General features: G+C 48.2%; 6 protein-coding genes across 6 annotated transcripts; 1 reads left to right on the top strand and 5 right to left on the bottom strand.

Annotated features, from left to right (window-relative positions):
• Positions 1 to 214: 214 nt before the first annotated feature.
• DFJ58DRAFT_797292 (NCS1 nucleoside transporter family) lies at positions 215 to 3,228 on the bottom strand. Its single transcript, XM_041390629.1, has 22 exons — positions 3,048 to 3,228; positions 2,856 to 2,961; positions 2,765 to 2,803; positions 2,678 to 2,713; positions 2,602 to 2,623; positions 2,492 to 2,549; positions 2,416 to 2,444; positions 2,250 to 2,362; positions 2,137 to 2,199; positions 2,021 to 2,078; positions 1,850 to 1,963; positions 1,703 to 1,796; positions 1,631 to 1,646; positions 1,431 to 1,575; positions 1,274 to 1,382; positions 1,162 to 1,214; positions 1,035 to 1,110; positions 903 to 974; positions 766 to 842; positions 669 to 714; positions 545 to 618; positions 215 to 489 (listed from the first exon to the last, which is right to left on the bottom strand). The coding sequence occupies exons 1-22, from the start codon at positions 3,093 to 3,095 to the stop codon at positions 264 to 266; spliced, it is 1,674 nt and encodes a 557-aa protein (XP_041241857.1). The 5' UTR covers positions 3,096 to 3,228; the 3' UTR covers positions 215 to 263.
• A 468-nt stretch (positions 3,229 to 3,696) lies between these two features.
• DFJ58DRAFT_730065 (peptidase family C50-domain-containing protein) lies at positions 3,697 to 10,793 on the top strand (the record flags this gene model as incomplete). The annotated part of the gene is made up of 20 exons (XM_041385828.1): positions 3,697 to 3,987; positions 4,037 to 4,723; positions 4,778 to 4,991; positions 5,046 to 5,284; positions 5,336 to 5,773; positions 5,836 to 6,327; positions 6,380 to 6,707; positions 6,763 to 6,879; positions 6,929 to 7,036; positions 7,087 to 7,273; positions 7,330 to 7,483; positions 7,536 to 8,152; positions 8,204 to 8,307; positions 8,358 to 8,443; positions 8,492 to 8,585; positions 8,636 to 8,881; positions 8,930 to 9,561; positions 9,611 to 10,311; positions 10,360 to 10,524; positions 10,580 to 10,793. 20 exons carry the CDS (start codon positions 3,697 to 3,699, stop codon positions 10,791 to 10,793), a joined length of 6,114 nt encoding a protein of 2,037 aa, XP_041241856.1.
• DFJ58DRAFT_479076 (MFS general substrate transporter) lies at positions 10,579 to 13,561 on the bottom strand. The gene is made up of 13 exons (XM_041380583.1): positions 12,937 to 13,561; positions 12,853 to 12,890; positions 12,783 to 12,798; positions 12,595 to 12,731; positions 12,389 to 12,537; positions 12,258 to 12,337; positions 11,766 to 12,207; positions 11,683 to 11,707; positions 11,610 to 11,633; positions 11,506 to 11,563; positions 11,355 to 11,457; positions 11,102 to 11,301; positions 10,579 to 11,038 (listed from the first exon to the last, which is right to left on the bottom strand). The coding sequence occupies exons 1-13, from the start codon at positions 13,102 to 13,104 to the stop codon at positions 10,907 to 10,909; spliced, it is 1,572 nt and encodes a 523-aa protein (XP_041241855.1). The 5' UTR covers positions 13,105 to 13,561; the 3' UTR covers positions 10,579 to 10,906.
• A 295-nt stretch (positions 13,562 to 13,856) lies between these two features.
• Positions 13,857 to 15,142, bottom strand: DFJ58DRAFT_730063 (uncharacterized protein; the record flags this gene model as incomplete). Its single annotated transcript, XM_041385827.1, has 2 exons — positions 13,857 to 14,350; positions 14,404 to 15,142. 2 exons carry the CDS (start codon positions 15,140 to 15,142, stop codon positions 13,857 to 13,859), a joined length of 1,233 nt encoding a protein of 410 aa, XP_041241854.1.
• Positions 15,143 to 17,339: 2,197 nt separating this feature from the next.
• Positions 17,340 to 19,142, bottom strand: DFJ58DRAFT_797259 (uncharacterized protein). Its single transcript, XM_041390628.1, has 6 exons — positions 18,912 to 19,142; positions 18,699 to 18,863; positions 18,465 to 18,644; positions 17,924 to 18,411; positions 17,817 to 17,902; positions 17,340 to 17,766 (listed from the first exon to the last, which is right to left on the bottom strand). Exons 1-6 carry the CDS (start codon positions 19,080 to 19,082, stop codon positions 17,459 to 17,461), a joined length of 1,398 nt encoding a protein of 465 aa, XP_041241853.1. The 5' UTR covers positions 19,083 to 19,142; the 3' UTR covers positions 17,340 to 17,458.
• Positions 19,143 to 19,640: 498 nt separating this feature from the next.
• DFJ58DRAFT_797256 (uncharacterized protein) lies at positions 19,641 to 21,813 on the bottom strand. The gene is made up of 12 exons (XM_041390627.1): positions 21,300 to 21,813; positions 21,163 to 21,207; positions 21,077 to 21,082; positions 20,883 to 21,023; positions 20,766 to 20,796; positions 20,678 to 20,710; positions 20,550 to 20,626; positions 20,346 to 20,493; positions 20,182 to 20,292; positions 20,092 to 20,132; positions 20,005 to 20,030; positions 19,641 to 19,948 (listed from the first exon to the last, which is right to left on the bottom strand). Exons 1-12 carry the CDS (start codon positions 21,399 to 21,401, stop codon positions 19,801 to 19,803), a joined length of 909 nt encoding a protein of 302 aa, XP_041241852.1. The 5' UTR covers positions 21,402 to 21,813; the 3' UTR covers positions 19,641 to 19,800.
• Positions 21,814 to 22,743: the final 930 nt, after the last annotated feature.

Genomic DNA, 22,743 nt, shown 5'->3' with positions numbered 1-22,743 from the left:
TATTTCGCAACGTCGTCCCCTGGTACCTTCATTCTCTTGCCTTCAACTGTTATTTCCGAAGTGGTGATTTCCCTCTGCGACAGATGCCTTCGCCGGTGCATATCACTTGCCAGGTTGCTTGACGCATCTTGTAGTTGTTGCGTGTGCAAAAGCTGGGTTGAAGTGCCGACCTTCCACTAGAGAAACTGCTAAGAGGACTTTGACGAAATGGCTTGCAGATTCAGAATGAGTAATGATTTCTAGATCTACATATATAGGTACTGTTAAGTGTGCTCCAAGCTTGCAATATATGTTGGGGATTTGCTGAGATGATCTGGCTCTTCTTTCTCTGCTTCGCCGTCCTTGGGGTCTCGGAATTCTTCAAAGGTTCCGAAAACGTCGTTGTCATCCACCTCACCTATACCAGGGGCTGGCGAGATGGTGTTCAGTATCATCCACACCATTGCGCTTATGCACACCGACAAGGGCCACGAGAGGTAATAGACATGTCTAGATTTTCAAGTGTTCAGCTACGGCCTTCGATTGAATGCCATAGAGAACGTACACCCATGCGTCACTAACGATCACGCTTGCTGGTGTCACAGACACGCAAAACCCGGGTAAGCTTGCCCAAACGCCCTAAGATCTGATGTGAGATGGAATGGTAGGTAGAGCTGTGGAGGTCATACCAGGACCCAAGCAATGGGGGCCCTCCAGTTCAAACCGTGCCAAAACCTAGTAATCGTAAAAGAGAGCTCGTTAGGACATGCGAAAGAAATTGCAGACCAATAGTCGCTTCCAGTCTGTGGGAGGAAGAGGTGCGAAAGTTTGATACGGCGATGTCTTAAGATGTGATAATCTGCCTGAATGTGAAGATCGTCGTTCAGGCATGAAGGCTCTGAGACAGAGAGACACGAACTTACAAACATGATCCCCGTAAGAGGTCCCAGGAAGACTGCATATCCAGAGATGGCAGATATGAAAGAGTTGGCGGTCTGATCAAGCCGATTAAATTGCACCATTGACAGCTACTGATGCAGAGTGAGTAGACCTACGTTCATGATTTTCCAAGGGTTGATGCATATTCCAATGACAGCAATGATTAACGAGCCGCGACGGATGTTGATGTAACTGTCGAGCCCCGCACTGAATAGAAACTCGAGAGACATATGAAAGACTTACCGAGGGCACAAAGCTGCGAGATCCATTCCGCCTACGACACCACATGCGACAACCTACATCATTGATTAAAGTTGCCAGGCGGAAAGATATGCTAGCCTTTTCGGAAACATACGGTTACACTCAGTTGCGATAAGAAAAACGCAAAGGCAGCAAAAAATACTGCGGCACGTGCGGCAGGAACTTCGTTGCGTTGAATTGCCTGGAGCAAGTCATAAAGTTTCCTGCGTCATATGTATTATTCCGTTGTACATTACAGAGAAGCAGCTTACCACAATAACGGTTCGTTTGGGTAGAAGCCCCGTGCACAAGACGTTGTGACAATCCCAAGGATGTTGGATCCGAGAAGACATAGAGGTATGCTAAATATCTGCCCATATACTTGGTCTCCAGGGTGGACTGCGTAGCGCGAGAAGTCTAATGATGCTCATTTAGTTATGTAGCGATCGTTGTCTTGTGAAGGACCGCGCACCACTCTGATATAAAACCTAAGAATGCTTAACTTAGCTTCGCATAGATTGTAATCGATTTAAGAAGTACTTACACCACCAGCCCAGCCTCCAATGCCGCTATTGATACACCTCACTATCACCCAAGCTAGCTGAGAACCTTGAAGGTTGCTGATCCCATACACAGCTCTAAGGACAAAATGTCAATATACATTGCAAGAACAATACTGATGTGAACGCACTCAGGATTAGAGAAAAGCGGACCACCATTTCCTTGCTTGACGAAAGCCCAAAGGAATACAGCCAGAGCGGCTATCAATACAAGGACCGCAGATATAATTGCGGGTATGCGATATCTATTGGTGGACGCATGGTTCAAAGCCGGCATCACAGAAAAGTTGGTGAGGACGCACGACTCAGGTTTCAGAAGCAACAAAGGGAGGCATACAAGCCAAAATACAATGAAGGCAACTGACGGCACAAACCTTGTCAGTCATTGTTGTTGAGCGAAATACATTGTTACTGTTACCAAAGTCATTGGTTTCCATTGCAGCATTGGGTGCAAATGTGTTTGGCATGTCATAGAAACTCGCTAAGATGCTCATTAACGTCTGGCAAGTCGTGGCGAGGCACTTGACTTACGCCAGATTGCACCAATCATCACTTTTGTCATCTGACCACCGAACCATCCTTGAACTCCATACCAGCAACAAGACAACAGAACACGGTTAAGAAGCGGGAACCATGAGCCCCGCCTGAGACACACTTAAAGACAATGCTGAGAACAGCAAGCAGGACTGAAACTTACAGTCCCCAAGGTGCGCGATTTATAACTGCCTAATCAATGTCTAAGAGGATATCGAGAACGGCAGAGTATTACTTACAAAAGGAACATGCCATTGGCCTCCTCCATAGCCACTAATTACGAGGGAAGCTGTGATGCTAAAACAACGCATACTATGATATATCTCAGAGGGCTATGCATTACACTTACATGATCGTACTGGTCAGGTTTGCTGCAAGATGAAGCATAAATTTGTTTACTTGGCTACACGTGTCAATGGTCTCACCAATGATCGCTTGCTGAACCGTAAGGCCCAGAGCGACTAAACGTTGGAGTCAACTTTTAGCAAATATTGAATCTGTATTCGACTCACGAGATGCGGATGCACCTGACCACTCCGCGATGTTAATCGCTGAAGTCGGCGTTAGGCTCAAAATATATCTTCACGAAGAAAAATTACGTGCCAGTCGCAAACCAAAAGAACACAAACACTTTCTTTGACCATGTTCGGCGAGAAGGTGGAAGAGGGATGGTGTCGCCATTGATGTAAGATGTTGCACGACCAGGCACCTGCAATAATTATATGATAGTACCGCGACTTGGATTTAAATAACTGCTGACTTCTGGAATGAGATCAAAACCTAATCACAACGCACCTCAAGAAACTGCATCACGTTTTTTGTCGTTATGTTATCACAGTCCATGATAACTGGAGTAAAATGGTTGAAGGACTGGGTTCAACTTGTTGAGCGAGAAAGGGCATCATATAGTGAGTTGACACTACCATCTCTGGCCTGGTGTTTCAAAATGGCCCGGAGTTGCAAATCGTGATGTAGCCGCACACTCATATTTCACTCATTTCCTTTGCACAATGATTCTAGACGATGATTGATTCATAGCTTACTGTTTGTATTTTTTATTCCATGAAAAATGGACGAAAAGTGCTTGCGGCAGCGAAACACTGCTCAGAATGTGCGTTTTCCATGCCAATCCATCGGAGGGAAGCCAGCACATGCGTTAAAAATTAAAAATCAGGAATTTTACTAGTGATTTTCAATTGCCTTCTAATACCACTCTAATTTTTTCCGATATGATAACTGAGTGATGTTGATTGATCATGTACGTGACAGGAGGAGATTGTGTTCGGAGTCATAAATCGCTGCTCGGCAACTCGGCCAAAACTTGCACAATTCTATTAGTAGTATTCATCTCACGCGCCGGTCACGTGCTTGACGCGACCTATCCAGAAACTTTGTTGCACTCCATTACTACGCGCTGTCGCTGCTCAACTTAAAGTTAAACGTTATGCCTCCAATGGCGTCGCAGAAGGCGAAAGACGAGTCTCCGGAACAACGAAAAATTTCTGCGATGGTTCACGTAAACGCATCCTTGCAAACGTTATCATCAGTGGCACAGTCCGGATGGAAAGCAAATTCGAAGGAAGGAAGAACGAAGTCGAGCGCGCTCAGCAAGGTGTCAGCTGCTATCTCTCGTGCAAATGAAGCTTTGTCATGCCTTCGTGTTCTATGTCCAGGTGACCTCGACGTAGAGCGCGCCGCATCCAGCATGATGAGCAAGCTGCTTGTGTTGGAGATGGTGCGTGGTAAATGAATTCTCCTGCGAGTTCAACTCAACCATGAAGTAGCATGATACTGCCCTTCCTTTCCTTAGTGATATGCACGCTCGTCTGCTCGCTTTGCTTGGGGTACCTAACCCAAAAGCATCAGCCCACTCTGCCCCTACTTCAAAGTCGCCAGTTCGCCTGCTTTACCTCCCGCTGTCAATGATACCACCACCAGTAGACGCTGTGCTCCTCACGCTTATCTCAACGTATCTAATGCACGCAATAATTTTATTCACGCATATTGCGATGTCTTCCTCGTCATCGACTATTGCTACCCTGGACTCGGTCTGCACGGCTTTGGTAGAATCCGGCACGCTCTTGACATGGATGCCTTATTGTGTATCCTTGCCTAGCAAGCATAAAGACACTACGCTCACACGGGCATATACTGCGCTGACAAAATCATGCTCCTCAATGTCTGCGAACGCGCGCTCGACCTTCCTCGTCCGCGTATATGCACTCAAGTGCCTTCTATGCACGAGCCCTGGAACCGTTCAGCCAAATACATTCTGGGATCAAATCCAGAAGTCATGCACAGTGTACGTCAGATCCTCTTCTCCCACGTCAGAAGCGGAGGAGCTCTCTGTCGCAACGCTCGTGTCGGAGTCCCTTGGTGAGGTCGTACAGATCGCACAGTCCAAATTATCGTTTTTAGAGGGGAATTCGTTTATCCTGCTCTGTGAGACGTGGACGAGATTCGCAAAACGCGTGCGTCACTGACATTATGATATCGATTTAACATGGTCCTGACCTGCTGAACAGAGCAACGATTTGCGCACCCTTGATCGCATAACAGACCTGATGGGTCCAGGATCCTCATCTTGCTCGTTGGCCGAGGTCAATAGCCTAGCCAACAATCTGAGTAAACTCGACATCTCTGCTCCTTCGCCCCAGGACAGGGACACTGCCGTTTTCGAGTGCGCACGCGCTTTGGCAGTGTTAACTAAACTCACTGCATGCTTGGATGCAAATACCGGTCAGTTTTTATCATGTCTGGTATCTTTACAATACCTGACAAATACATTTGCAGACGAAACAGAACGTATTCACGAAGCGACGAAGGTTCTTCCTGGTTTGGGGCGCCTTTTGTGCCTTTCGGCCGAACCGAATGAAGAGCTGCACCGTGCGCAAGGAAAGCTCCAACGTGCCTTAGAGAGACTCAGACGAGCTTGCATCAAGGTCCTGGATGGAGAGACGAAGGTCCAAAGTCATGTAATCATTTCCATACTTATGACAATCTCCACTGCCCTGGAAGGCGTGTTCAAGCAGGTAAGCTTCAACTTAACCCATGAACGGAGGAATTGACGGGTGTCGTCGCAGAATCCAAATAAGGACATCTTGACCGCATCCCTCGATTCACTATTTACCCTTGCGCGCATACGGCTTAAATGCAATGATTCTGACACCTATACGCCCACTCTCGACCTCCTCAACCATACCATAGTCCTTCTGGACTCCACCCCCGATCATGTGAACGCCATCCCAGCTTCTGCACGTGCCAACTACATCCGCTGTATCTCCGGGGCATATCACAATTTGGCTGGCACGCTATATCAAAGCTCCAAGTACGGGGGCGCGGTGCGTTTTCTGAAGGAAGGATGTTCACTTGGTGCACGGGCACTTCACATACGAGCGGGTGTTATGCAGGACGACACAGAGGATGGCGAACGGGACGAAGGGTGGAAACAACTCGAAGAACAGATGTTTCGAAGGTGGGAGCTTCTTGCGGTGTGCTATTCTAAGATGGGGGACCGGAAGGTAATCATTTTGCATTGCTTACCTACCCGGTATGGAACGCTAATGTTTTTGGGCGCTGTCAGCTTGCGTGTGGTGCATTTTTGGAGAGCGTAAAGGCCTTTCCGTACGGCTCATCCGGTCTAGAGCACCTAGCTAGGTCAGCAACATCAACAAATGCTTTCAGCGCGAATGCAAGCACAAAGCAGCTTGGTGGGATAATTGACAGACTAACGTACACAGCGACATGCGAACTTTTTCTCCCTACAAGTGAAGTCAGCCTCCATACTGCACTGAAGCCGGGTGTTATTAGGGATGAGGTCCTGGGCCTGCTGCTCGAGCGTCAGAGTTCGATTCTCGAACCTTGCCTTCGGAAGGATGGTGTGCAGACTATTGTGCGCGGGCTGTTGCGAGATGCTCTATCGGTGTACAAGGCTACCGTTCTTCCGTTGCGCAGGGCTAGAGTCCTCTTGAAGTGCATGGAGCTCTTATGGAAGGATGGGAATGCCAATGATGGAGAGACTTGCTGGACCGCGGAGCACCTGGGTGAAGAAGTTTTAAACCTGCTCACTGTCGAGGTACGTCTTTGCCTCTTTTCTGCTTCTGAATGTTATAGTTTTTTCATTCCAGGACCTTGGGCACGACTCCGCCTTTGTAGCATTCCGTTTACAGTACACTGTAGCGGTTCATCTTTGGTTGAGCCTCTTCGCGTATCGTAGCGCAGGATCACCGATGACTTCGACTGTGTCATACCATGTAGAAGAGGCGTGCAAGATCCTGCGCGGGCTTATTCCTAACTCTTCAACTGAAACGGATCCAAAGACGAAGCGATCGCCTGCTCGTGCGAAGAAGTCACCTAAGGACACTGTGCCTGCGAAGAAGCCGACAAGAGCTGCGAGCGTACGTACAACAAACAAGACCAGAGCGCACAATCCTGTCACACCACGTCCCCGCAAAGGTTTGTTTTCGGAATTGCTTGCCATCTGTATTGCCTGACAAAGTTCCACGAGCAGCTCTTGAGAACGTGTCGAATGTGATTCAAAGCACGCCTCCGAAGCAGGCTGGTGCTACGATTGGCGTTCAGAAGGTGGTAGTTGTATTCGACCTCGAGACAATCGTTGGTCAACTTCGTAAGCTTTGTCAGGATCCTTTGCCGAACGCCGTTGATTGATCAAGCAGAAATGAACGTCCATTTACTTGGACTTCTGGGTCTAGTCTTACTGAAGATCAAGCTTCTGGAGGCTCTGAAGCGCATCTGTGAACGTCAACTCGTCGTATCGGCTAATTGTGAGTGTACCATGTCTTCTAGAAGTTGCTGTTTTCATCTTTCTGAACAGTATACATCACTGTATGCATTGATCTCGCGTCAGAGTATGTTAAATTGGGCAGAACGAAGCGAGCCAATTCCATTTTTGCACGGAGTTCAGCGGTGCTGAAATCAAGTGATGTTTTCGACGAAGTACGTATTAGTTATTTGCTAAGATATGCAGAGATTCTGGCTCTTGGAAACAACATTCTTGAAAGGTGAGATTACTTCACGCTAAGGCTCTTCTACTGTGACTCAACATTTCGCTCTCTAGTGCTTCCTTCTACTGTGAAGCCATGGGTTTGTCGGAATCTTCTCCGCCCGAAGATAAAGCTCTACCGACTGCTGAACGGATAAGACTGCGTGTTGGACGGCTCGAGTGTGCAGCGATGGCTTGCAGGGTCTCCGCAGCTATTCAATACTCCAGGGTCTGTCTTTCGGTTGTCCATCACGTATTGTTGTCTGACTCGGTTCCCCCAGAACAATGTAGTCGGTGCTTTAGAGTGCACGTTGCAATCGTTGCGACTGTGGAATCGTGCGGTGGACACGCTTTCTCGATTAAGCCAGCCTTCCTCCAAACCCACAAAGGCAACCGATGATTCAAATCCATTTGAGGCTACTCCTCCAGAATCGTCAACCGCCAGCGATACTCGGTCCAATGATCACCTGAGATCATTAGGTCAGAAACGTCTCATGGACGGGATGGAGTGGCGAATGGTTGAAGGACTACTTTCAACCCTGGTGACGCTCACTCACGCCTACTTCACCCGTGGTTCTTGCCGCGAAGCTGAGTATTTTGCTCAGCAAACACAAGACCTCGCCGAGTCTGTTAACGCCCCAACCATGGTTGCTCGTGCACTGATGCGTAAGGGTGAGATCCAGTTGTACCAGAGGCAGCTAGATGCAGGTAGGGACAGCTTGGCCAAGGCTGCGGAGTTGCTGCAAGATCTGCCAGGTGTGGATGCAGCTGATATGAAGCGGCTGAATGGAGATTGGAATCGCTTGAATGAACAAGTCCAGGACGCCAAGGACCTCTACGAAGAGGCATCTGTAATGCTTGGGGAACTAGAGGGAAAGTTGGCGTCCTTCGACGGCAGGTGATAGTCGCGCTTAGCGTTCAATGCGCTTCCTCTAATCAAAATTTCTAGTCGTCGTAAATCCAGTGTAACCCTTTCACCACAAGCTGCCTTAGCTACCGCCGGACAGGGAGCAATAGTCCCTACCTTGTTGTCTGACATTCTCCGCCGCCATAGTAAGGAGCTTCGTTTCTAAACCCTAAACCTGCTAACTGGTCAACTGCAGTCTGGCTACTGCGCGATGATGGAGATGCTACAATCAAGGATTTGATAGACCGTCTTATGGCTTTGCCTGCTTCCCAAGACACAAAAGTGAGACTTGCTTATTGATGTCGGATTTTATAGCTAAATCTTTCACAGGGAGAAGAGCATGCACTCATGGGGAAACTCACCCTGCATAGCGTCTACGACCAATTCCGTTCAGATATGTTCCTGAGCTCCTTGGCTGAATCTAGTGCGTACGTTTTGCATACCAACCCTCGAGAACTCAACATTTGTGTTCAGCAATCGCACTTCCGACGGGCATGACAAGCGACCGAGTGGTATCGCTTACACCTTCGACACAAGATATCTTGAGTACTCTGGACCAGGCAGAGAAATTATTTTGGGCCGACCTTGCACTTACCGCGGATCGGGGGAATGTCCCTCACGTCCGCGAAGCGACTATAAATCTTGCACTCATTAAAGCGCTTCAGACATCCCTTGGAAAAGGGGGAAAGGATGGACCCATTATTGCTGCGCGCCTTCTTGGTAAGATTATGATTTACCTGATGAGGCCTGTTTTTGACGCCAGACTAGATGCGTCATCCGCAATTACTCTACGCCGTGAAATGCTAGAGGCTATTCAATATAAATTCCCCAGCGTGCAATTTGACGATCTTAAATGGCCCCTTATGACGCCCAGCGGTTCCCCGCTACCTCGGAAGAGACCGTCTAAATTTCGGCAACTGAGGACCTCCAGCACTGAGGAAGCATCTGACGATGACGACGACTCGAATGCAAGCATGACGGCGTACTGGGATTCTATCCGCGAGACGTATGCAGAGCAGACTTCAGACACTTCCTTACTATCGACCACCGCCATGTCACAGTTTCCATCTCATTGGACAGTCGTCCATATCAGCCTCACGCCTGACAAGAGTACCCTCTTTATTTCCCGTCAGAAAGTTTCTTCTGAGCCGTTGATGTTCTGTGTGCCTCTCAAAGGCCGACGCGAATCGGACGAAGACGAACACCTGACGTTTGACGATGCGGTGAAAGAGCTCGCTGAAATAATCCGCTTAAGCGACCAAGGGACACGCAACGCAGTCAACGTACGAAATGATGATCCGCGAGCAAGAACTGCCTGGTGGGCGGAGCGCAATACGCTGGATAAAAGGATGCAAGAGCTGCTAGAGAACATCGAATTTTGCTGGTTGGGGGCATTCAAAGTGAGCATTCTCTTTTGGCAAATACTTTTTGAGTGAACAACTTTCGTAGACCATTCTCAGTCCTGTCTCACCTATATCAGCCGAGCTCATCACCGACCTCCGCGCCCGTCTCGAGAAGGTGTTCAAGCGCATTCTTCCTCCCCCAGACAAGAAACAGAAGCAGCCTCCTCGCTTGTCTGACGTGCTCCTCGATTGCTTCTCATCCCTGAGTCCGAAATGTCGTGAAGAAGAGCTTGAAGACTTACTCTTCTTCATCCTTGACCTGTACACATTCCATGGCATCCCAGTCGCCATCGCAGATATAGACGTAGATCAAGTAACAGTGGATCTTCGCTGTGCGCTGGAGGAGCATACCACTTTCAAGAACAAGCGAGGGAAGGTGAATCCAACTTCGGTAGACGACCCCCACATGTTCCTCGTCCTGGACCACAATGTACAGGGCGTTCCTTGGGAGTCGATACCAGTCTTGAGGGGCCAGAGCGTGAGCCGCATCCCGAACGTTTCATTCTTGCTTGATCGGGTTCGACTTGCGTCTGCCAAGAACCGATCAGGGGGTGTTGTTGATAGGACATTCGTAGATCCACGCAAGACGTTCTTCGTGCTTAACCCTAGCGGAGACTTGAAAGGGACTGAGGGGCGATTCAAACCATGGCTTGAGCAGATGCGGAGTGTAGGCTGGGAGGGAGTCATTGGACGTCCGCCAAGCGAACAGCAATTCTTAGATGCTCTTGCGCGGAAAGATCTGGTTGTGTGAGTGACTCTTGACTAATTGCTGCATCAGACCTTGATGACTTTTAGGTATTTCGGGCACGGTGGAGGAGAACAATACGTGCGGTCACACAAAATCCGTCATTTGCCGCGCTGTGCAGCGACGATGTTGTGGGGGTGTTCCAGTGGGTCATTGAAGGAGATGGGTGATTTTGACAGAGTAGGCACCCCGTTCAATTACATGATTGCTGGATGGTACGTCGCAAGCTTGTTTTATCTACACTCCCTGCTCAACATTCATCGTGCACAGCCCTCTACTAGTGGCGAATCTTTGGGATGTAACTGACCGCGATATCGACAAGTTCTCACAAGCAGTTTTTGACTCGTTGAGATTGACTCCGACTCGTGGAGGGGGGCAGGGTGTGTCAGCAGTTACCGCAATTGCAAAAGCCCGAGAGGCATGCAAACTCAAATATCTCACCGGGGCAGCACCAGTTGTATATGGGATTCCGTTCTACCTATAATGAACAATACGACGCACTTATGTGCTCCATGCTCCATTTACAGTTTTTTACAAGGTTATTGACGATGGTGCAATATCATGAAGGCGTCCGCCCAGCCGTGTATAATTGATTAGCTACAAAGATGCGTGACCACGGGGTTCAAATGGTAGCAAAAGAGCAATAAAACCAGCGACGATGAATATGGCTCCTGAAATCCAGATTGGCACAGCTGTCGTGAGGTTAGAGTACAGAGCAATGACCGGAGCCTGTGTGGTAAATTAGAGGGTAGCAAAGCGCACACAGGTACGGTCAACGACAAATGGACTTACCATGATGCCAAATATTCTGTTTGCAGTGGCCACGAGCGCGTTACCAGTTCCACGATCTTTGGTAGGAAACAATTCGGGTGAAATGGCATATAAGACACCATACATGACGTTGCTCGTGTAGCTATAAGCACAATTCCAGCCAAGGAGCGCATTGGATGTGCGTGCGGTAGTGGATGCCAGTATGAATACACCTGTCAATACTTGACGACAGATTGAATCAGCTGAAGCGCGTAACTTATCCTGAGGGTCTTACCGGTGAAAATCGCCAAGGTGCCTCGCCTACCGAGGTACGGAAGCTCGACAAAGTAACCTGCCATTAATGCTCCGGGAACGCCTATCACGCTTAGTATGACTTGCTATATAGGATGTGAGTCCAGCAAACGGCAGAAAGTAAACGGGCGTACGTTGCGATACGTGATATATGTGGAACTGTCGCCAAAATTTGCCCCACGGGTGGCCAAGCTAGTAAGGAGTTGGTGAGGAGCTAGTCATATCTTGAACCACTCACAAGTATGTCACGAAGCCGTTGTACCTGAGCAAGTCTGAGTAAGGATGTCCACGAAAAAATTGAACAAACCTACAGCGGAAACGCGAGGCCGATCAAAGCTGAGGGAACACAAAAAACATTAGTCGATACTCGAGCCATCTCGTAATGCAGACTTACCCCAAATAATGATCAAAATAGTGGTCGACCAAGCCATCTTTCGAGTGGCAAATAACGATTTAACATGGTTATTACTAAATATTCCCATCTTCCTCCGCACAGCAGCCAAAGCAGATGTGTCCATATGAACGCCATCGTCGACGGCAGCGTCAGCCAGTTTTTCAGCCCTCTTGAGGTCTTCGAGGGTAAGGTTGCTTGTTGTTCCATTGTAGGCTGCAACTTTGTGGACGACTTCGACTGCCTGCTCGTCTCGACCTCGTCCCATGAGGTATTTTGGACTCTCGTATAGGTTGAAAGCGAAAAAGCGGATTACCCAGAGGAACATCATGAGCCCACCCATAGTGAACAAGAAATATCGCCACCCTTCATTTGAGGATCTTGGACAGGGAGAAGGGGGGACGGTGGTGGGACAAGAGTAATCGGAAATAAGGGGCCATGCAACCTAAAGCAAGTTAGTATGCACCGTAAGTATCAATCAAGTGAATTTCCGACCAGACTACCCAACAGTTGCCCAAAGGCCCACCAGACAGAGAGTACCGTCAATAGATATTGGTGAGAAGCGGGGACAAATTCTACAAGACGCATCAATATCATTAAAACCGAATGCAAATCCTCTTCCTTACCTAAGAAGACAGCAGAGTCGACAGGCAAATTGCCACCTACGCCTACTGACCACACCGCGGTCAGGGAACAGAGCGCAACGTAGTTCATAGATCCCCCAGCCGCAATGGCGAACACACCAGTCATGCCCAGAGTGATGTTGAAGGCCCATCTACGCGCAACCCGTCAAGACAGCACGATAACGTGAAAGTGTTCAGATAAATCATACCTCCGACCCCAAACATCTGAAGAAATGCTCCAAAACGCAGCTCCCACTAACAATCCGATGTTTTGAGCGAGTTTTAGCCATGGACCTAGTACGTTAAACTCGTTCACTACTGGCGTCAATATCAAACCAGTGACAATCTATGAAGATATTAAACAAATGAGTACCCGAGACACGAAGAACGCACATACCGGCCAAAGGTTATCGCTACACGACGAAGTTTAGCAGAACATCAACGACCATGTTCATTTCCTAACTCACGACAGCCAGCCAAATCCAGCTACCAGGAACAAGTACCACTTCTCTCCTATTAACAAACGAATGCGTCGACTACGAGTCACTCACCTGATACTTTCCCATTCCGATCTCCTGCAACGCATCATTGAGGATCCTGGCTTTGGCCTGATATACAGGGTCCAACGAATCCTCAGTGAATATGTCCCGAGTCTCAGCTTGTACACCGAAACTTTCGCTTTCCTTGTCTTTGCGCAGTTCACCCTGCTCGACCGACATCGTGAAAGGAAAGTAAGAGCCAACCACGGGCGCCTGCGGTCTCCATGGATGATGCTTCCTCGGTTTATATATGGCATGAGAGATCCCCCCAGCACAACTTGAATAGGCCCGTTGGAGACAAATTGCGTATTTCACGTAAATGTTGTGCCAAAAGACGCATGACTACGTTGCATATGGAACGTGCCAAGAGCCTGCGTGGAAAATCGATTAAGCATAATTGATATGATCACGAGTCGGGGAATCTATACTTAGTAGACTCGTTTCTCAAGTCCTCCGTAGTATAAGTCAGGCTAGTCGCGACTCACGGGCCTAGAATCTACTACCATGATGGTAACAAGCTTGATGGTACAGTCATGGTAAAAGTCACGGTCAATTGATCATCAATTGACCATGACTTTTGCCGAGGTAATCCGATATCTGGACCTTGTCATCTTCAACGCTGTTACAGCAATGTTCTGACTCAATACCCAGTGGAGGCACACGATGGTCCGGCCTTTGAACTAGCGCGATGTCTCCACTGTGTATGGTGACGGGCACGCACACAGTGTCAGGAACGCGAGCAGGCTAAGAGTAGGAAACGCTGATAGGGTATTCTAGACTCCGCTGGGCGGACTGTGAAAACAGTACAAAGCAGGAAGAATAACTTTAAGGAAGAATATGATCGCCAACGGTGGAATGGAATCAGCGCGGCCCGCCAGAATTTAGAACCACGGCAGACCCGCACTAGACAATCATCGTATAACTCTCCATCTCTACGGGTCCCCCTTTCCTGTACGCAGCTGCCACATACCGTTCTTGCCGCGAGTCAACCCCAGAAACATGTACTTCTCTCGCAAAAAATCAACCCGCTTCACCCCCTCCATCCGTTCTTTCTTGTTGTTACAACGCGACTCCCACGCCAGCCTAAGCTGTTCCTTGTCCTCGATATCTAGCTCGTCATTGTAGTAATCCTCATTGCGTATCGGTCCAGCGAGGAATTGACATATAGTCATGAACAAGTCTCCCAGCGTGACATAGGAGCCACTGCCCATCGGCACGACATCGATGTACCACGGTAAGCGCGTGTGATAGAGACGCATGAACAACGTCGGTGGGTTTGTACTCGGTTTCATCAAGTCATTTGCGACTACTGGGCGCCCCAGCGCTGGAATCATAAGCAAGTGTTGGCTACGACGGAGATCGAGGATTAGAGCTCTGTCGTATTGCAGGACAGGAGCGAGGTTGAGCCGGGCGCTATCGGTGGATGCTGCTGCTATATCAGCATCGCTCCGTAAAGTCGAGAATCAAAGCACAACTTACGATCGGGTGTTCTTGATACAGTCTTGCTTCGGAATAGTAGGGATGAAATACCCGACTTGAATTTGAAGCCGCGTCTCCAGCTTTTTGGACGCTCTCCTGGCCAATCTGGAGGCACATATGCAGCCGGTAATGACCGTGTCGTGGAGACTGCGGATGCGGGGGTGTGTGAACTTGTGCTTGGGAATGTTTGAATGGGAGGTCTCGCGTGGTTAGGGAACATCAATGGTCCCCACACATTCCACGCCGCGGCTTGTTGCTGTGTGTTGGAAGGACCAGGCGCAGAAAAGCTATTACTTCGCCTAGGGAGACCATGTTGAGCGGTCTCAGGATTCATGGGCTGGTGTGGTACATAAGGACTTGGCACAGATGGCGGTGCTGGCGCAACCTGAGCTTGCCAGTATTGAGCCCACCTCGCCCATTCTTCTTGAGCTGCTGGCTGGAATGGAGGGTACGGTTGAGGCATGGGCGCATTCCACCCCTGGCCAGCGAATGCGTTTTCCGGGAGTGGGGCATTCCACCCCTGGCCAGGGAATGCATTTTGCGGGGGTGGAGCATTCCACCCCTGGCCTGTGAATCCATTTTGCGGCGGGGGCGCATTCCACCCCTGGCCAATGAATCCATTTTGTGCGGGTGTATGACCTGCCATGAATGCCGCATCTACTGGAGGGGGTATACGTGGCTGCGGCATGTTGGGGTTCGAGTCAACTAGGGGTGGCATGTCATCATAGATGTCGCTCATGCTGGCCGCCGGTGCTTAGAGGATGCAAGGACGATGTGAACAGGTGATAATATCGATAAAGCGACCTCCTGACCTTGATAAAGGTGAAGCAGTGTGCACTGCAGTGACAAATGAACGTGAACAATAAATGCTATAGATTCCTGTGCGGCCTTGTATTACGCGACCGTTAGCGGTGCCAGAGAAGTACTTGCAAACCGGTGCAATGCAAACGCTGGCGGCGGAAACTCGGGAATCCTTACTATTGGATGTATGTCGGGTTTATATAGGGAGACGCTTCCCACAAAATAAAGTCAGCTAGCAGGAAAAATGTGGCGTAGGACCTTGACATGATGATCCCGTGACGCCTGCCAGTGTATGTGTTGAATTGAGGTTGAGAGTCAGGGATTCAACTGATACGCCGCTGCCCGAGCTGCACGGAGTTTGAAAACGGATCCAACTCTTTGCTCTAAATTTTGAGCAAGCTGATTTGCTCCATGATCCTGGAGAATTTATCGACAAATCAAGCAGGGTATAGTGAGTATCAGTTACCCCTTCTACAGTACCATGATTGATGATTCGAACTTGGAGGACATATGAAGATAATGGCGACGATCCCGAGAAATTACGGAAATGAAAAGATTAGACACTGGCAATGGACCCACGATGTAGCTCATTGCACACCCAATATGTATACAGTGATACATGGCAGCCTCAGGTAAGTATACAGTAGTTGTCACTTGCTGCCTCCTTCACTATCCAGGACTAATTACATGATCATGTGAGGTCTCAGATGTGTCACGTCGGATCTCTCAAGAACAAGAACTTGATAAATCAGTCCAAGATGAGCACCATCGTTTAGCTGACATTTCCGAGTCCTTCATCGCTTGGCCCATAGCTTGCGAACATCACTTTCCGATAACATGGTGAATATATCTATATTTTCTTGTTTTGACAGCCTAGGTGACTAGCCATTTTTCCAGGTATCAATCCATTCAAATACACGTTTGAACTAACGGCCTTGGCCTCGAATACAATTTATCATGAAATCAATTTCCTCTCCGCGGAACTTATTGTGTTCTGTTTCAGGTCTGACAAAACGACTTCCGATCTCTGTTATGTCGCTGGCAGCTGACCACATGAAGTTCATACTTCCGCGTGCAACACTCATGATGTCCAAAGTCATCATGAACTGATAGGCTGGCCCCAGCAGGCATTTTGTCGTCAAGAGCTTGACTGCCGAAGCCGGCACTCGACATCGCACATTGATCTTTCATGACATTAATTTGCACAAGATTTAATATAACACCCAATTTCCTCGGTCGATAACACAAATAATAGTATTCCCCGCGTATGATGCCCTCCAGATTATTAAACGACATGTACATTAATACTCCTAGCGCGAGAGCAAACAAAAATTCATCTGCTCCCTTGTCAGGCACCTCGTGACCACCCAGTTCGCCTCCGTATGATACCCACGGCTCCGACTTATATTCGTACCTTCAGTCTTGGAGATTTCCTTTCGCCAATCAGTGTTTACGACCCGAGTCAGCCATATTACCTCGGTTGTTATAAGCAGGTCAGCTAGCCGGACATGTACTTTATCTTCATTTATCAGCATCCAGCGCTTCTTCCCTCTCAAAGTTCCATTTCAATTAATTCAACACTTTGGAGGAATGAGAACACCTGTCACTAGGACTGAACATCCTTTATCCTGTTTGATTATGTTCCCGACCTGGTAATCTGAACCAGGTTGACAACCAAACCGAGCCTGGCATTGCGCGTCTTTGATTAATAGTCTTGAGCCAAGGTGTCCTGAAATATCAATGCAGGTCGTTTCCAAGTAAGTTGCATACTAGTCTCCGAAGCATACGTCATAATTCGACGTTCTTCATGCCTGATTGCTGAGAATGCTGAATACCTCCAGTCTGGCATTCGCCGCTAGATTTAGATCGCACAATCAGATGATCACTGTGAGTACAGCTCACTTTTCTGGGTCTACACGTCGTCACAATGTGTATTCGGTCAGAGCGAATGTGTACGAGACGTGGCAGTCTCTGGGTGGACCCACTTTAAGGATCAGTAATCGGCTAGGTCATCGATGATCTAGATTCTCGACATCTCGATGCTTAGATCTAGATGGTTTGATCGAAGTCGTATTTTGAAACCGAGAGTCATCATGATCATATGCATGATCATGATCACCGATTAGATCAGGATGAAAGGTACGGTAGGGTACGGTCCACAGTTTTCAAATTGCTTCCATATCAATTTAGGCTCACCACAACTACAACTACATTTGTTCTGAAGGTCCATATGTATCGAGGATCGCTGAAATCCTCACTCCTCAACATCTGACTGAATCAATGCACGATAGCGTCTTCCCAGGCGTGAAGGTGTATTCATACGAGTATCATACTCTGGTGTGTCCAAGTCGTCATCGCGTCGTACAGACGTCCCTTGAAGTCGCAGAGACTTACGAGGTGCGTGTGGGAGTTCATCATCATTGTCTGGGCTTCCAGCGGATTCTTGAGACAACGACAAAGCACTGAGAGATTGAGAGAGTTGTTGGTGATGAGAGGTCTCAGGCTCATCTAGTGCAGCGGACTCTACATCAGAGTGGGAATCGGTTTGTGCAGACCTATGGACTAAGTGAAGTCCTATCAGTGTTTAAAACATTCAGAAAGACTATCGGCACCTTCATGTTCGGACTTGCGTCTGAGGCGTTTTGGTGGGGGCTGCTCAGTGGTATCAGTTTCCTCTCCCGAGCTCGAATGGCAAATTCTTCGACGGTTGTTCTAGGACGTGTCCTTTGTTTTTATTCCATCAGACAAGCGCTTTATTATAGTCTTGTTGCGCAATTCATCCAGAGGTATATTGTCATCTGGATCTGAGCCCGATGCTTGAGAGATGTCTGCACTCGCGTGGGAGGGTGAGAGCCTTTCTGCCTGTGCGACAGATCGGTCTGCGTCACTGGTTTTTGCAGAGTCAGAGTTAGCGTGCTCTTCTTCGTCATGCCTGTCACTGTCGACATCCACTGCGGGATCATTGGTGTTATTGGCTGGTTCAAAATCACTACCATCCTCTTGGTAGATTTCCTCGTCATCATCGACTACAAAGCCATCGCGCTCATAGTCATCATCCGGCTCCACAGACCCGCGGCCATCGTCCCGTTTTCCAAGAAGTTGCCCTGTGGGGTTTTCCACGTGCGCAGGTGCTCTGGGGTGGTGTGGCCGTCGGTGGGTCTGGAGATGTATCCTGTACCTCTGAACTAGGTCTTTGAACTGATAATACTGGGAAAAGTGAACATCAAGTGCTAGGTGCAGCTGGGGAACTTCCGACTCACCCACTGGCATTTGTTTTGCTCTGGTTTCAGACAGAATTTGATGAAACCAGGACGCTTGTATGCATCATCGAGCCTATATCCCTTATACCGCTTTCCAAACCATATTGTGACTGAACCTGGTGACTTCTGGTCGTATACCTTGTCCAAGTAAAGACGATTTGCCTCCGCCAGGTTTTGGTGCTACAATTCAGAGTGATTGAAGCGCGTGCCAGTGCCGATCACCGATCAACTCACCCAGACATTACCAGACCGTAAAGGATGAATACCCCACCAGATGCGGTCTTCCGGTACTTCATCGAGTCTTTTGTCTTTATGCTCTCCAAAGGGGAAGGGGTAGGCTTCAGGAGTTTGAAGGAGTAATTCTTCGTATCGTTTATTGGCCTTTATGTAGGCAGGATACTGAATTTATTATCAGTGTCAGCCGTAATTACTGTACACAGTCCTGACCCAGGATCTTCTTGCAAGGTGGGCTTGTGTTGCCCACCGCCTCAAGCCATTTGAGACAGTGTCGAGCCGTTTACCAGCAAATCGTCCGCATGGGAATGGGTAAGCTCTAGGATCGTCGTCGTGGTGAAAAAGTTCATTGCTGTTCACGACACTATCATTGATATGCGCCATATAGCCCGTAGTGATTCTGAAGATGCGTATACTAGTATCAACTTGGGTGACGCGTGAACAGTGTTTCAACCTTCAATCATGCGCACGTGATTCATCATCATACTTGACTACAGTCCTACTACTAGTTAGTACTGTAGACAGTATTCAGTGTGCGATTCTACGATTCTTGCTACCTCCTTTCAGATCATAGACTTGGTAACCTTGTGAGTAGCACGAGTCTTAGTTTGCAGCACGCTTCGGGCTGTCGTCTACAACCTCCTATGCATGACTTGTCACACAGATCTAGAGTCGCAGACATTGTATATCAACTGTCAGTACTTGAAATTAGCTGAACTCCTGATGAGGACAAGATGGTGGGTATGAATATAAGCGTTGCTGATTATGAATGGGGTTCGTTAGCAGACAATCATCTGGATCAGGAGAGGAATATGAGACAGTGTCAGATGCAGTCTTGACGGAGGCTCATCACAGATGAGCACTGCAGATGGATGAGGAGCGACTCGGACGCGGACGTTAACATCGCTGCTCCAAACCTGGTAGGTGATAGCGAATCTAAAACGGTCATCCAAAAATTTGTGACATCCTCGATCAATTACGGATGGTCAGATGAAGGGCCACCAGGAGGCTCAATCATACTCCAGGCGGTATATGTGCACGACACTAGTGTTAAGTACTGTAGATCACTTTCCAGCGAAAGTCACCTGTAGCATGAACCTGACTAAGACGTCGCAGTCTCTTCTGGGGGTTGCCAGAATAGCGACGGCATAGGGTACTGCTCTGACCGATAACTCCTTCGAGCATCCTCGGACTCCCAGAGCCGGTAGTGCATACGTGTTGTCAAGATCGCATGCATCATTATTTGGGGGCTGTTGATTGCAATGAAATTAGCATTTACGATGAGCACTTGGAGGTCGTCGCGTACTTGAAGAGGACTGCGGCATATTCGTACTATGCATATAAGCAGGATGTCAGCTTGTGTGAAGCCTGGCGGCAAAGAGATCAAACTGACTTCGAACAGCGCCACACACAGGACATTGATAATGCTGAAGACTAGAAGAAAAGAGTTTATTGCGCTGTCATAGAAGTAGAGTACACGCACGAAATCCACAACCATAGTAGAACATATGGTGCGTGAGGAGAAGTGTAAGAAGTGGTCTTGATGTTGATCTGTAATTCTTTACGGCCCTTATAGCAGTAAAAATAACAAGGACTGAGGATGGAAGTCAGAGCTCCGGAGGAAACTATGTAAAAAGTTCTTCATACTAAGTTCTAACGTCAGGAGCGCTAGGAACGCCACCAATAACCGTTGCTCTTTTGCAACTTGCAATGTTTTGCATGTCGGAACATCAGGTACAAACACGTACTGCCCCGGGACAAAGGTAAACATGATTAGCCCAGTAACTGTTATACCCTATTGTCACCGGTTCCCTGAGTAACTTAGCAGGAGATTTGATAAAGGATACATACAGCTACGATGACGAACATAACCTGACGTAGAAGGTGTTTCACCTCCCACATAGCGCAGGTTCGGAGTACGAAGATAGCTAACGAACGGTGAGAAAGTGCAAGTGAATCTAGTGACAGAAGTCACAAACATTCTGCGCAGAATGCTGCTATCATACCGAAGGCTAGATATAATAGTTGTCAGCACAACTTTAAGATCAGTTATAGCTGAAGCCCTGCCTGTTGCAAGATCACCTATACTCTGACAGTCCTATGGAAACAGTGAGAAACACGTATATGACGTCAGGGTCGCGCACGCACAACGTTCCCCATGTGGGAGACTTGGTCAACTGGGACCCGAGTGAGACTAAAAATATCATAGAGGATGGATATATGCTCACAGATGAGGCCAGGAACAGCTATCAACAACGGCATATAGCGGGCTCCGATGTACAGAAATTTTGCAACATTCTTGTTGGCTTGGGCGAGAAATGTTGCCTATGAAAAAGGGGGATGAGATCAATAACTGCGAGCATAAACAGTGCCATCACCTCCTGCTGGAATCGTAACAATAAATCATAAACCTTTCACCTGAGAAGTGAAAGGAGTTGTGCTGAAAATCCAAGGGGAAACTCACCCAAAGAGCAGTAACCGCGACTACGATGTGTTCGTCAGAAATTCCCTGTTTCATAGAACGAGAGGACAGACCATCGGTATACTGAGAGTAATCTCTCAGTTGGGATCAACGCTGCTTTGGTTCAGACAGACACTTACATTCATCACTTGAATGCTCCATACTGCCATCAGGAAATCATCCTGCGGTACGACGGAAGTGGCCATGAGGATAAGACTGAAGGGCTGGGGAGAAGTGCCCATTCATCCTTTTAAATCGACAGGTTAGTGCGCCAACAACCTGTGCTTCATCAGTGTGGGTATACATTTGTCGTGCAGTCAAAAAGTGACGTTCTCAACGCATTCCCGTTGAAAGTTATGACATCGGGAACGTGAAGCAATCGGAGATACTGGCAGGTGCTTGATGCGGTGATTAGATACAATCTTGAAAGTACTGCCTCCTACTCGAATTTTAAGAAGATTGAAAAGTAATCGTTCCTATTCGCCGCGGCGCCATTCTTGGGGGTAAAAACATTGACAATGTCGATGACAACAGCACAACTCAACGATAATTAACCAAACGAAACCACAACAAACACGGAATGAACTTCAAATCAACAGGGAGGGAGGGGGAGACACGAATGGGGAGGTCCGACTCGTCCGAAGTGCAAACACAAAGGAAGACTCGCAGTCATTCCAAAACGGCACGCGGTGCCAGGGGGGCCCTTGCGGCGTGACGAGCCACGCGGAAGACGGTTCCTGCTTACAAGTCAACGTACCTTCGCCAAAGCGTCACAGGCGCCTGTGGGACTCTGTGGGACCGTTTTTCTCACGAGAGAAGTAGTTGAAACTTGACGGACAATTTGATGGAAGGAAGGCCTGGAAATGATCCAAGGACGGGGAACAGTGAGATCTCTGCCTGATATGTGGGCTGAAGGAACCTAAGCAATCCGAAGGGAACTGGTGAACCATACTAGCGCTCCCCAGCTACGTATCAGTAAAGGAAGCATTTGGCAATCTCCACTGAGTATCAACAACAATACTGTTACTATGGCCAAGGTGTATGGATACTCCTACCAGGGTGTGGACCATGTGGTGCATCTGGTTGATGGTTTTTTACTCGACCACCTGGCGACTCCGCATATGATCATCTCGTCACTAACTTCATCGTTCCCACAGGGAAAATGATTTTACTATCAGCATTCGCCAGACTACATCCAGGTGAGTACTTTTTTGTAATGTTGCTAATAGCTCTACCGTCAGTACTCCAAATCCAGGTGAGCGAAGCGAGGAACTCCAACATACCGTAAGTTGCATGTATCCCATCCTGAACAGCGACGTGTCTGGCTTTTATCTGACTGTCTGGTAAGTCCGCATATGATCTCGTCACTGATATCTGTAATTGTTCGCACAGGGCATGTGATTTTACTGTCAGCAATCGCTGGACTACCTAGCAGTACTTCATCCGGGTGAGTATTTTTTTGTATCGTTGCAAATAGCTGGTCGTCCTTTGTAGCAATGTCCATCCCGGTCGTTATGTGACTCGCTGGAGTAATTTCCTGTCTTCGTATGCTCCATCCTCTGAAACATCGTGCCGGATTTGTAA

Source organism: Suillus subalutaceus, assembly GCF_016647625.1.
Source record: "Suillus subalutaceus strain FC151 chromosome Unknown DFJ58scaffold_83, whole genome shotgun sequence".
NCBI classification, from domain to species: Eukaryota; Fungi; Basidiomycota; class Agaricomycetes; order Boletales; family Suillaceae; genus Suillus; species Suillus subalutaceus.
Note: the sequence above shows the minus strand (reverse complement) of the source record. Positions and strands in the feature narration are given on the sequence as shown.